At 41.3% G+C, this 14,252-nt stretch overlaps 1 protein-coding gene across 1 annotated transcript; it reads left to right on the top strand.

Annotated features, from left to right (window-relative positions):
* The first annotated feature begins 96 nt into the window (after positions 1 to 96).
* On the top strand, positions 97 to 10,538 carry LOC134195537 (diacylglycerol kinase theta-like). The gene is made up of 27 exons (XM_062664573.1): positions 97 to 251; positions 427 to 506; positions 577 to 679; positions 748 to 836; positions 926 to 1,054; positions 1,115 to 1,250; positions 1,308 to 1,355; positions 4,717 to 4,817; positions 4,880 to 4,952; positions 5,007 to 5,092; positions 6,572 to 6,621; positions 6,690 to 6,786; positions 6,940 to 6,991; positions 7,044 to 7,105; positions 7,169 to 7,322; positions 7,376 to 7,417; positions 7,482 to 7,597; positions 7,657 to 7,808; positions 7,864 to 8,012; positions 8,694 to 8,805; positions 8,945 to 9,388; positions 9,456 to 9,549; positions 9,610 to 9,714; positions 9,813 to 9,881; positions 9,941 to 9,994; positions 10,058 to 10,159; positions 10,238 to 10,538. The coding sequence occupies exons 1-27, from the start codon at positions 212 to 214 to the stop codon at positions 10,337 to 10,339; spliced, it is 2,841 nt and encodes a 946-aa protein (XP_062520557.1). The 5' UTR covers positions 97 to 211; the 3' UTR covers positions 10,340 to 10,538.
* Positions 10,539 to 14,252: the final 3,714 nt, after the last annotated feature.

Here is a 14,252-nt window from a genome sequence, read left to right as displayed (position 1 = left end):
TACACGTCAAGTCACGTGATCAGACTGTCTGCACGTGTGCACACACACTCGGGAGTTTATTTATATCTACTTTTGTCGACATCTGATGGCGGACAAACAGTTCGGACGGTCGGAGTCGATTCCCGGTCGGCAGAGCAGTGGGGAGCGTCTAGGCCACGTTTTCCACAAGAAGTCGTTTCGCAAACTAACGTACTGCCACCACTGCACCGACATGTTGTGGGGATTTCTCAACCAAGGCAACATCTGTCGGAGTAAGTAGTCAGTCAGTCAGTCATAAAGCCTGTAGTCTGAAACATTTATCTTTGTGTTTATGTGTGTGTTGTGAGTAATTCGACGTGTAGCTGTTCGCATCCTTTCTTGCGCCGTTCGCGATGGCAACGGCATTGGTCGTCTCAGACACGCTTCTAACCGGCCTTTCTCTTCTAGTTTGCAATTTCGTAACGCACGACCGCTGTATGTCGGTCATCCGGACGCCATGTTCGGCAATTGCCGCTTCTCTTGTTAAGGTATGCAGCAATTGGACTGCCACCGAGGGGGCGTGTACGTAAACGTGTGGATGTGTGTGTGTGTGTGCAGAATCCAGTCGCTCACACTTGGAGCAAGGCCGGGAAATTCCGAAAGGAGTTTTGTAGTGTTTGTCGACGGCGGTTGGAAGACAACTGGGCAGTGCGTTGTGAAGGTACAAGTCCGCGTATTGCGTTACATGTACGTAATTGCATGAGCTTGAGAGTTTCGTTCTCTTGGTAGTTTGTTACTACCACGTGCACGAAGAATGTTACGATTTAGCCGTCAACGACTGTAGGAACTGTGCTACTTACTCTTCAAATCAGGATGAGGTGGCAAGCCAGTTCACTAATTGTCCAACATTTGCACATTTCTAAGTAGATACGTTACCCCACGTGGGATTGTGGTTGTCGTCCTAAAGGGTTACGTACTCAATCATCATTGGAGAGAGGGTGGTGTTCCACCTGGAGGGAAGTGTGTCATGTGCAACAAAGACTGTGGAACCAATGAATTTTTGTCTAGTGTGCATTGTAGCTGGTGTCGGAGATCAGTATGGTGTTGACCTTTTGTCACTGTCTCGATATGATTTAGGACGTGATTTACTCTTTAGGCACATTCTGGTTGTTCTGAACATTTGGAGCAACATTGTGATATGGGTGTGTTGAAGAGGCTTAGTTTGCCTCGATACTGCTGCTCTTTGCCGAGAATCAAGCTGAGCACTGGTGCGACACATGAAGTTCTCACTAGTAAGAATATCTAATATACTGACAGCAAGGATTATAAATACAACGCTGGTTGTCTAGCTGTTGACAAGAATGTGTCATCGTCAACTGAAAAAAATCGGGACTCAGGTACAGGCTACTGGTGTACTGGTGTACTGTGCAGTTCATAGGTTTGGTAGTGAATGTTTACCGATGGAAGGGTTGTCCATATTTTTGGCACTTCTTTCCATCTTATTTCACTTTTTTGTAAATGTTGTCTAAACTGTGTGGCAATTTCATTTGCTACTCGTAGGTTTCCAAAAATTTAATGAAATATTTCTTTTGTTACTGTCTTCCTAAACCTTTTGGGCATTCTGACCTGCTGTTACTGTTGCTTGCTGTGACTGTTTGTACATAAGCAAACACGTTTTCCAAAACTTTGCATCTGGTTTTATTCTCCTTTATTTCAACATGTTTGCACACTTTGGGAATGCCAAAAATATGGATGTCTCCTGTTTTGAACATTCGGAATGGCATTATGTTAGGTTTAGTTAATAAAGAAGGCCGAAAACCCAGTCAGTGGTTATGGGTATTAGTAGAGTGCAGTTTTTTTGAAATTGGTTTTTCTGCACTTTTTCAAATTACAGTAATCTCAGATTTAACAACACTTCTAAACCCAGTAAACTGTTGTTGTTGTTAAATGCCTGGTGTCAATAGATTTGAGCTGCTGTTATTGAACGTGTACACATTCATGTCTTTGTTTTGACAGTTTTTATTCCTAGACAACCTTGACATCATCTTTACCTGATAAGAATATATCTTTCTGTTCCATTGATGAACTCACTTGTTTAGAAACAAAATGCAAATGACAATTTTTTAAACGTACGGGGCAACCTACATGGCATCAATTTGTTGTACTTGAGTCTACAGCATGTCCAAATAGGCATTCGCTAAAAGTCAGTTGTTGTTAATTAATGTAAAGTTGTTAACCCGAGGGTGTATGAGCTAGGGTTACAGTCATACCTCTGTGTACAGATAAACGAAGGGATGTGACATCATCATATTGCTGGTGTTAAAGGGGAAGTCCAACAAATATATAGTTAATTTGTATGAGTAGATGTTACAAAGGGGAAGTTCAACAAAAATATAGGTAACTTGTATGAGTAGATCTTACGAAGACAAATAGATCGATATAAGTTACTTCGTTATCTTCGCTTTCATAAATGAGAACGAACCATGTTTCTGTAATGTGTAACACCCACACACCTGTTCTTCACTTCCTGGTCAATTAAGCTCTGCCCACTGCAAACCAATCAATGAGTTTTTGACTGCTACAGGTATATCAACAAGGCCAAATGTGAATGCAAAGATATTATGAAGATCTGCCTTCTTGCCGTCGTCAGTGGTTTTTCTCCAAAGTAACATGGTGTTTGGTAGAGCTCTCTTTCAATCAGAATTCCTCATTACTACAGCTTGCCTAGAGAACGCTTTTACTTGAGTATTTGTGTATCTTTGTTATCTTAATATCTGAAGAGAAACATTTAGCATGCCGTTTAGCGTCTGCAACAGAGGATGATCTCACAGCTTGATTGTAACCTTCTACCAATCAGCGGCAAAAGAAAGTGACAGACCGGATATGAAAATAGGAACGTCCTCTGTAGCACACGCTAGATGGCACGCTGAACATTTCTCCGGATATTAAAATAGCAAAGATAAACAAATACTCAAGCAAAGGTGTGTTCTCTAGGTAAGCCGTAGTAATGATGAATTCTGCTGGAAAGTCTGACGGAAAAAAGAGCTTTATCGACACCGTTTTACTTTAGAGAGGAACCACTGACGGCAGAAGGCAGATTTTTATAAAATCTTGGTATTCTCAATATATCCGTAGCAGTCATTCGTAAAGGCATTGATTCGTTTGCAGTGGGCAGAACGTAATCGACCAGGAAGCAGAGAGCGAGGGCGTGGGCATTGCACATCACAGAAGCATCACTCATTCTTGTTAACGAAAGCGAACATAACGGAGTAACTTATACTAATTAATTTGTCTTCATAAGTTATCACCTACTCGTGCAAGTTAATTCCATTTTTGTTGGACTTCTCCTTTAAATGCACACGCTGGAGAAGTGCATAAGGCTAGGCTCCACCTTAAAAGCTAATGGGAGATCGTTACTAGAGACAAGTAGGGTATCTGAGCACTGTCTCAGAGCAAACCCGACAAATTAATGTTAAGAATTTTCAAAAATTTTAAAACTGACAAGGTCGTTTCAAGAATTTTGTCCACCAAGTGGAGTGTTTGCTTTGACATGCAGTTAGATCACGTGAGCCTTTCTGACGCAATCACGTTCCCAGAAGTGGTCTGTCTGTTGTTTCCATCACTCCCAGCATGTTGGAAACCGTCGTGGTGCTTCAGATCGTCTAGAGACTGACCTTTTCATGCGATTTGTTTCCATCCAGTAACATTCAAGAGGATCGTTGTTTTGAGATATTCTTGGCATTGAAGGCAATGTACGCTGTCGTCAATCATCTCTTAACAGTTTACGAGGCACTCATCCCTACTCAGGAACACTTGCATGAACGCCGTTGATCACCGAACCTCACTATTTCGATTGACTTCTCTGGAATGTGCCTTTAATTAGCAGTGCATTGTACACCCGCACATGTCAGTCTAACTTTCTGTTCAGTCTCACTTTAGACTTACAAAAATTGCAATAACTCCCTCGAGACGATCTTGGCATCATTTGAAATCTCTAGAGCTTGGATTTTTTCTAATAGCACAGCCAGCCGTACCACAACCCAGATCTACACGTGAGGATATGGATTTTGCTTATCAAGGTCTTTAGGGTATGACAGCATTATTTATTGTTACCCTATGGTCATGTGCTAAATTGTCATGAGAGCAGATTCCACCAATTATCTCATGCTGTCATTGCATTCCAATGTTCTTGCTGCCTTGAGTTTGTATCTTAATTTAATAATCACATTTGTTAGAATGTTGGCTTGGTCTTTCGTAGAAGTATGTGTACTTGACTGTTTTGTTTTGTTTTGTGATGCAGACAACCCAAGAGACGGATGGACGTAGCATACATGCACTTATTGTTATCGCTGATGTTAATTAGTGTGCTATATGTCGACAATCTGACGTGCCAGTCAATGTGTTCAGCCCCTTTCTCTTGCTCGCATCATGTTAAGTTAAGGTGCAGTATGTGTGCAGGAGCTGTTCCGTAAAGTAAGGTAGCAGCGAGAGGCTTTAGCACTTTAAGTGCTTCGTCTTTAGATTGATAGTCAGTACACAAGGCCTATGGTTATTTTGCTGTGTGCAAGAAATCATGTTGTTGAACGGAAGTGTCGTTAAATCTAGGTTACTAAATGCAAGGTTCACTGGACTGGGAAATCTTGCATTTGTACGTATTGTACTATATACTCCTTTGCACTGATTTTTTTCTAGTCATGTTCTTTCCTTTACTTGGTATGTTTGGATAGAAATGTACATATGATATGTCTTTCATTGCAGGCTCAAAAGATCAAAACTCTTACAAGGTATGTGACAGTTCAACACAACAACCATATAAAGTGGTGCCAATTCATGGCTCAGCGACAGCCGAGGAAATTCTAGTGAGATTTTGATCATTGAATTGACGTCCTTTGCAAACCATTTAATTTCCGATGTTTTTCAGGCGGCGTCTCTGAAACAGTTTCAAATTTGTGATAATGTTGCCAATTATTGTCTAGTGCAAGTGGAAGATGGCAGTAAGTGTTTCAATGTCCAGTTTGGTCATTCGTTAATTGACTATTGTTGCTAAGTCGAAAAGGAATTACAACCGCTTGATGTTCCAACACGTTCTCGATCTCACAGTGGATCTTCGCTCACTTTCTGCATGAGAGCCAGGGTCAGATTAAAGCTGTTGTTTTGTGATTAGAGTTAGGGGTCACTCATTATTACAAGTGTACAAACTCTATGCTTTTCTTTGACTCCCTGCCCTCTTTACCAAAGTGTGACAACTCAAGTGTACCCTTCAGTAACGCGACAGAAGACTGTCTATATATTTGGAAAACCCAAATTATATACATACTATGCGCATGTGCACCACTACTTATGACACTCTTCCCCATACCAAATTAGGTAAACCATCCAATTAAAATACTCAATCTCTTCATATCTGCTAGTGTACAGGTCCTATTGGATAGTCTTGTACAACCATCCCACTCCCGTCACCACTGTGACCTAAGTGTCTAGTACTCTTCTGTAACGCAACACGAGACTGTCTATATTTTGGAAACCCAACTTATATACATACAGGATTACTGTGCACATGCACAACACTACTTATGACAAAGGCATACATACCAGTTTGCTGACAGTACAACTTACTACTGTTTGTAAACGTTACCAGTATGTATATTGTGTGTGATGCTAGTTGTAGTTTGAAACTCTGGACTGTTACTGTGATCAGAGAATCTCAGAATAGTTTGCAGTCATTCTTTGTCAATCGATGCATTTGAGGGTTCAATAGGTGGTCTCTGTCGTAGTCTTAATGCAAATTTTAATATCTGGAATGTCAACGTTTGAAAAACAATGGATCATGTGTTGCAGCCAGACACCACGCGCCATCTTCACGTATTATAGCAATAAAATTGAAAACGGCTCAACTACATGGCCTTGACATTTTGTGGTAGCTCTCTGTAGATCATCTCTATCTCATTTCTGGATAACTTTTGCCAAACATTCGTCTGCTCCCAACATCCCAACATTGATCGTTCAAGTTTACAAAAACATGTGCATTCGTAATTTGCTGATAGTGATTGTTGGGATTAGAGGGAACCATCTGTTTGTCAGGAATTTTTTCATCATATACGTACATGTTAGCCATCACTCGAGACTAAATGATAGTTTACAGTAGTATGTGGGAGTGGTCTATTTTTTGCAGAGCATAGGAAGCGAATGATGACCAGTCCCTGCACACTACGCACCTCTTACAGCAACCTTGAACTTCCATGCATTACCACACAATTTAGCCTCACTCAGCAGCTGGGGCTCTGATCCTACTGCCTCTCACTGACACAGAAGTCGCACTGTGCAGTACTGATGTCCAGAAAATGCAAGGTTGACACACAAAGTACTGCAAATATAGTACTTATTTAATTGGCTATACCCTTAATTAATTAAACAGAAGTTGATGCCATGTTCCTTTACTATGTGTCTTTGATCCTTTGTTTACACTATCTGTAGCTATTATGGCATTATTCTAAATCGTGTGTCACCGTTTACAAAAGCATACACACTTGCTTAACCTTTCCCACCCGTATGGTTTGTATGCTTGTGATAATGGCAAAATAGTGAGCGAGTCTTTACTGTTGTATGTCTATAGAATGTCGATGCCGACAAGGGAGTTATCAGAGTCTATTCAGGAATGCAAAGGTAATAGGTAACCAATGATGTTGTGATGTTGGATGGCAAGTTTGCATTCTCTGCTGCTTTACTGTTAGCATTGACAGTGCGTTGAAGTTCAAGACCGTTAATGCCAGTGTAGACACAAGTACCGAAGAGATAATTCGATTGGCTTTGAATAAAATGGGGCTGAAGGTGCTTGCTGTGTTGTGTGTGTTTATATGCGATCAGTTAGTCGCTGTCGTACGTACCTCTATTGTGGTATTCGTGTGTGTGTGTGTGTGTGTGTGTGTGTGTGTGTATGTGTGGTGGGTGTTTGTCATGGCTACACACAATTTTGTCTTTCAGGGAGAGGGCTCTTCAGCATTCTCATTAGTTCAAGTGACTTTGCACGACGGAGGTAGAGCGCCGTCTGTGTTTTGTTACACATCAACAGCTTTATTTTTGTGTAGTTCAGGAAAGTGTGTTGCCTCAAGACGCTCACCCTTGGCAAGTCATCAAAGCAGCAACAGCTGTAATGCTTTCAAGTGTGTATGTCTTTGGCGTTGAATCATCTCTGAGGTTGTCTGTCGTGTAGCGATCTCTTCGTGAGGCCAAGCTGATGAGGTTTTACCTTCGACGAGACGCTGAAGTGTCTTACAGCATCAGCGTTGGACTTTATGTTGGAGGCATGCCGAAAAACAAACCAGAAGACTTTTATGAACGCTCGATCAAGGGCTTAGTGGGAACACGTAAGAGTAGATATTAACAAGGTGGCAATAATTAACGTAATCGGTTGTGTTAGTCGACAGTGACACCCACATCGGTCCCGTGTATCCAAGTTTTGGTTAGGCTAACACAAGACATCTTGACTTGATTTGGTTGACATCAGTTTATTTGTCTGGCAATAGGTTGTATGTTTATGGAATTTAACGCTCCTGACACGGCAGCCAGAATGAGTGCCGTTCTACAACAAACAAGACCCGGTCTGAAGCAGTTGAAGGTGTTCTCACTGCCACACATAGAGGTGAATGCATGGTCAAAGCGTAATGGCTAGAAACCGAGTCTTACGACGTTTCGTTGCAGCCACATATATTACCAGAAGACATTGAACCGCTGCTTATATTTGTTAACAAGAAGAGTGGTGGTGGATACGGTGAAGAGTTGTATTTAGCACTGAAGAGGCTCGTTAACCCACTTCAAGTATTTAATCTGGGTGAAGGAGGTCCCCTTCCGGGGTACGTGTACATCGAGTATTATCACGAGAATATTTGGCTTAAATGTGATTTTTAGTTTGCATGTTTTTCGGTTTGTTCACAAGTTTCGTATACTTATTTGTGGTGGAGACGGCACGTTTGGTTGGGTTTTGACAGTTCTGGATGAAGCAAGACAGAATATGGCGTGTAAATATCCTCCATCAGCTCTTCTTCCTCTTGGCACAGGTAAGCCATTGGTCACGTCAGTATACGTACAGTTTTCAAGAAGACATCAATGTTTTTCCATTATACTTTACATGATAATCTTCGTATAGTTTGTTTTTATTCATGATTGGTGGCTTGCTTAGCATCCTGTGTTTTGCATCTTGTGTTTTGTGCTTTGACTTGTAAGTCTTGTATCGTGTTCACACTGGCATGTTTAAGTGATACAGACTGTGCTGGCTTGGCAGAGTGTGTTTGAACTTCCTAGTTGTGAACATAAAGCTGACTTGGTCACCGAATGGGTCGGCTGGATGCAAATATGTACAGGGCATCTCGGACAGGTTGTCGTACTATGTGTGGCCGGCCATGATAAACTAAATGGTTATCTTGTTTTGTACCAAACACTTTGTATTTGTTTGAGGTAAGAGCCAACAAAGTGCAGCGATCCTGACATTCGTGTTTTATATATTGCGTGACACAATATCTGTCTCACTCCGATAATCACAGTGCATGTAAACAGATGCCAGCTCATGTTCCATCTTGCCTGAAACAGTCGATCAAACTGCTTGGTCACGATCAGTGTTATCAGTGTAAACAGGGTATCAACAGCAGCTGGTATCCTCAAAACATGTTACTAGTGTGCTGTGCAAGTCGTGTTTACATCAGTTCAAAAACAGTAGTCTGATGTGGTTACTCTGTTTGCAGGTAACGATCTCTCAAGAGTTCTTCGTTGGGGTTCCGGGTATGGTAGCACTGACGAGTCACTTCTTAACTACCTGATAGCAGTAGACAATGCAGAATTTACATCCATGGACAGGCTAGTACACAACACAACACACACACACACACACACACACACACACACACACACACACACACACACACACACACACACACACACACTACATACATACATACCCACAATGCTGCCATTGTCATGGTCTTGTTGTATTCAGGTGGACAGTTTGTGTTGAAGAAACGGTAGGAGTACATTTTGGAGAACACAAAACATTAGCTAATCGACTGAAACATTTGAGTGAGACTTCAGATGAGTTGTCGGTCACGACTGATCAAAGGAATTGTCATACAAACGTGAGTGAAATGAAACAACAGTTTGAAGATGCACATAGAAGTCGAGCACATACCGATCAAATGCTATCCGAGCAAGAAAGTCCAGAATTCAAACGAAGCTCAAAGACGGTATCTGTATCAAGAAGAAGAGATGGATTAGGTTCCATGGATTCTATCGGCAATGGCAGCATATCAGGCAACATGCGATTACACTCACGATCTCCGAACATCACAGTTTTGAATAACTACTTTGGAATCGGAATTGATGCCGATATCACACTGGGATTTCATAAAGCCAGAGAAGAAGCGCCTGAAAAATTTAGTAGTAGGTCAGGACTTTGTGGAAGTCGTCTGTTGTTTGTCAGTTTGTGTATTGTATTGTTATGTATTTGCTAGATTTCATAACAAGGGCGTATACGTTCGTCTGTCTTTATCAAAGATGATAAGCAAAGGTAATACGAGTGATCTCGTGAGGCGGGTTATAATGGAGGTAAGTATTATTGATTTGGTTATGTATATTGAAGTTGGTGGAATGCTCGGCTGTTTGCAGTGTGACGGCAAAGTTGTGCGGTTGCCCGACGTGGAAGGGATCATAGTGCTCAACATCGGCAGTTGGGGATCAGGTGCAGACTTATGGGGCTCCGATAGGGACGATGTAAGTCAGCGTCAAGAAATTTCATTTCTGCTTTATTTATTTGTGTGTTTGTTTACTAAACTCTGTGACATTGCATTGATTTGGTGTTGTGTTTGCAGAGGTTTTTAACTCCGGCATTTAACGATGGTTTTATTGAAGTTGTGGGCGTGAACGGAGTCATGCACATGGTTTGTTTACTCGACGTCGAGTGTAGATGCAAAGTCAAAGTTTATGTATTGTATTTTAGGCACAAATTCAGGGAGGTCTTCGGACAGGCATTCGGCTAGCTCAGTGCTCTCACGTAATATCACACTTTTGAGCAACGACTGTTACATCTTGTGTATCTATGTTGATTGTATTGTAGGTCAAGTTTACCGTGAGAGGCCCGATACCGTTGCAGGTCGATGGTGAGCCGTGGATGCAGGATGGTGATTGTACTATTGTGATCACGCGGTGTTCGGAGCAGGTTAGTGTAAGTTATTTTGTTGGTTGACTGTCACAATGAATGGTTGTTTGCCTTTTCTTTTGAATTACAATATATTAGGCAAGAATGCTAATGAAATGTAAGAAATTGGGAAAGAGATCTGCTGCTTCGCCGAGTCTAGCTCGATCTCATGGAATTAAACATGAAGGTTATACGAAATAGGTCTAAATGATGTCAATTTTTGTGAATAGCTTGGGGTATTGATATTGACGCCATTCGTTATTGCGTATGAGGGAGTCTGACTATACACAATCGTGGTTGTTTTATTATATATGATCTATTGTGGATTTGCTAAGAGTGTACTTACACAGGTGTAACTATATTTTGAATTTAGCATTACATCAATTGTTTCTTACCTCGATATCGTATCTTGTGTTATGCATGGTGTGTGATTAGTGACTGCACACATGCACAGTGAGAGCTCGTGGTTGTGTGTTTATGTCTGTCTGTGTGTGTGTGTGTGTGTGTGTGTGTGTGTGTGTGTGTGTGTGTGTGTGTGTGTGTGTGTGTGTGTGTGTGTGTGTGTCACTGTGGTGTGTGTGTATGTGTGTGTGTGTGTGTGTATGTGTGTGTGTGTGTGTGTGTGTGTGTGTGTGTGTGTGTGTGTGTCACTGCGTGTGTGTATGTGTGTCACTGTGTGTGTGTGTGTGTGTGTGTGTGTGTGTGTGTGTGTGTCACTGCGTGTGTGTGTGTGTGTCACTGTGTGTGTGTGTGTGTCACTGTGGTGTGTGTGTGTGTGTGTGTGTGTGTGTGTGTGTGTGTGTGTGTGTGTGTCACTGTGGTGTGTGTGTGTGTGTGTGTGTGTGTGTGTGTGTGTGTGTGTCACTGTGGTGTGTGTGTGTGTGTGTGTGTGTGTGTGTGTGTGTGTGTGTGTCACTGCGTGTGTGTGTGTGTGTCACTGCGTGTGTGTATGTGTGTCACTGTGTGTGTGTGTGTGTGTGTGTGTGTGTGTGTGGGTGTGGGTGTGTCACTGTGGTGTGTGTGTGTGTGTCACTGTGGTGTGTGTGTGTGTGTGTGTGTGTGTGTGTGTGTGTGTGTGTGTGTGTGTGTGTGTCACTGTGGTGTGTGTGTGTGTGTGTGTGTGTGTGTGTGTGTGTGTGTGTGTGTGTGTGTGTGTGTGTGTCACTGTGGTGTGTGTGTGTGTGTCACTGTGGTGTGTGTGTGTGTGTGTGTGTGTGTGTGTGTGTGTGTGTGTCACTGTGGTGTGTGTGTGTGTGTGTGTGTGTGTGTGTGTGTGTGTGTCACTGTGGTGTGTGTGTGTGTGTGTGTGTGTGTGTGTGTGTGTGTGTGTCACTGTGGTGTGTGTGTGTGTGTGTGTGTGTGTGTGTGTGTGTGTGTGTGTGTGTGTCACTGTGGTGTGTGTGTGTGTGTGTGTGTGTGTGTGTGTGTGTCACTGTGGTGTGTGTGTGTGTGTGTGTGTGTGTGTGTGTGTGTGTGTCACTGTGGTGTGTGTGTGTGTGTGTGTGTGTGTGTGTGTCACTGCGTGTGTATGTGTGTCACTGTGTGTGTGTGTGTGCGCGCGCGCGCATGCATGCATGCATGTGGACTACAGGTTCTTATAAGTCACCGTATTATCTTTATCATAAACCCAGGTCACAAATACAGTTACGTCTCACACTACGGGACCTCATCCAAAGAATAAAAATCACAGTCTCCAATAAAAGCACACATCTCGCGAAGTAACTATTACCAGTAGTCAAACGTAATGTATTAAATGGTAATAAATGATAGCTATATTGTATTATTAAAGTAAGCACGGTTGAAATTATATAGGACACGGTCTCCAACAAAGACACATCTCTAATAAAGGCACATCTATTTATGTCTTTGAAAATAAGGACGTGTTTTATGTTCAAGATAATACGTATTTGTGTAGAGATTATACACCCTTGCAGATTCATACACCACGCCTGCGCACTTGAAACAGCACCTTTTTAAAGTTTACCCTAACAAATAACTCAGAAGAAACCGATAACACATGCATACACTATAGTCACTGACTCAAGCATCTGTTTGCACACCAACAGAGTGCTGACTTGTGACTGTTCAACTTTCTGACTCACAATCATGAGATCTCACCTGGTGCCAAGTTGTGTACCCTCACATGCTGTGTGTGTGTGTGTGTGTGTGTGTGTGTGTGTGTGTGTGTGTGTGTGTGTGTGAAATGTGTCAATGTTCTGTATGTAACAAATTATATTAAGTACGCTTTATATTAATGATTTAAATACATTAATGATTTAAATACATTAATATCAATTATTTTAGATCACGTGATTCTTTTTTTACAAATAAAAATCTAACGTAACAATTATAATTGACAATTTAATCACATGATTAACAGTATATGGGTTAGGGCTTCTAACGTTCGTTATTGTAATACAAACCATGGATCACAAACCTTGCATAGCTAAGCCTAACTCTAACCATGAATTAACCTTAACCCTAAACCTACCACTAACCCTCAAATTACCCGGAAAAACTAGAAATCCACGGTTCCATGTCCATGCTTTGCGTATAACATATAAACCAGAAGCAGCTTGAGACTTTAGAAGCTAGGGCGGGCAATAAATCCCCAAGAAGCGATAAACACCTTTCCGTGGAGACGGTATTTCATGGTGCCGTTTCTTGCTTTGCTTTTTGATTGTTGTCTTGTTTAGGATGATCCTCTCTCTATGAAGAAACACTTGACTGGGAAGCTAGCTGTAGCCAGCTATAGGCATGATCACTTTTTTGGTGTTCTTGTGAAGAAGGGGATGATGACAAACAAACTAGCATTGACTTGATTCAATGTGACAGTGACTCATCTGACCATACTGATGTTAGCGCTAGAGTGCAAGGTAATTTGAGACATCTAGAGGGAAAGGGAGGAGACGAAGCGAGCTGTAGAGAAAAAGCATCTCTAATATCAGTTTGTTCACATTGCAAATGTATGCTGTACACACATTTTAGAGACTGTCAGTTAAGATTTGTGGTAAGTAATTTCTTCTAAATTTTTTATCATTAATTTTATAATTAATAATTATGAAGTCATTAGAGATTGATTATAAAAAGGACTTTAGTTTTGGTTCTGATTTGCTGATGAAAAGTTTGTTGTATTTGATATAGATGTATCGCAGACAGACAGAAGACAGACTTAGACAGCATATGTAGTTAATTAATTAGAGTATCTAGCTGGCCTGCAGGGTCAAGCGCCACAATCATTTGCGCAATTTATATCTTAATTCATTCTCTGCACTTGAGTCTTCACTTGTTGCTACAACTTCACAGGCCACAGGTATTAGTCGGCCTCCATGGACTAGAAAATTCACAATGCAATGCAACAGACATGTACAACACCACAGCACAAATGGTCAAACAGGGCACCACCAACCAGTTTTCAGCACCATTTATAAGTAAACAAAGAACACTTGCAATCCATTGACATTTGTTTTGCAATTGACATGTGCAACTGCAAAAGCAAAATCTTAAACCTTTAATACACCCAAACTGAAAGTAAAGTGTACCTGTTTGAAGCTGTACCATTATTCTAATTATAACGCCTTTAAATAAAAATTATCAATCTAAATGGCTCTCCAATTAGAGTTTAAGAAATAATTATGGCTCCACAAGGCGCCTCACTTAGAGGGGTGCTTAAGTAATTAGAGTCATAGTGCTCATTGTAGAATGTAAGATACTACACTACTAGAAAAAAAGGAAAACATATTAGGTGCACCCTAAACTGTGCTCTGCAAATCTTCAAATACAGCTGTTCCTCAATTACCATCTAGAAAACGTTACAGGATATAGTAGTGAGGCGCCATTTAGGCAATCAAGACTTGCTGTTACTTGTTTAGCAATGCTTCTACATAGTTAGCGCCTCTAAACAATAAATTTGTTTCCAAGAGGCGCTCTAATTAGGGCCTAATAAATAATTACAACTCCAGATGGCGCTTCAGTAAGAGAAGTGCTTCAATTAGAATAATAATGGTAATCCCAATGTTTGATAAACAGCATGCTGTTGACCATATAGCTTACAACATTCAATCACTGTACGTATACTCAAGTCATTTCCAATCCTGCAAGACCATTTGTCCTT

The sequence above is a fragment of the Corticium candelabrum genome, chromosome 20, assembly GCF_963422355.1.
Source record: "Corticium candelabrum chromosome 20, ooCorCand1.1, whole genome shotgun sequence".
Taxonomy (NCBI): domain Eukaryota; kingdom Metazoa; phylum Porifera; class Homoscleromorpha; order Homosclerophorida; family Plakinidae; genus Corticium; species Corticium candelabrum.
The sequence above is the reverse complement of the archived record's forward strand: the minus strand, read 5'-3'. Positions and strand labels throughout refer to the sequence as shown.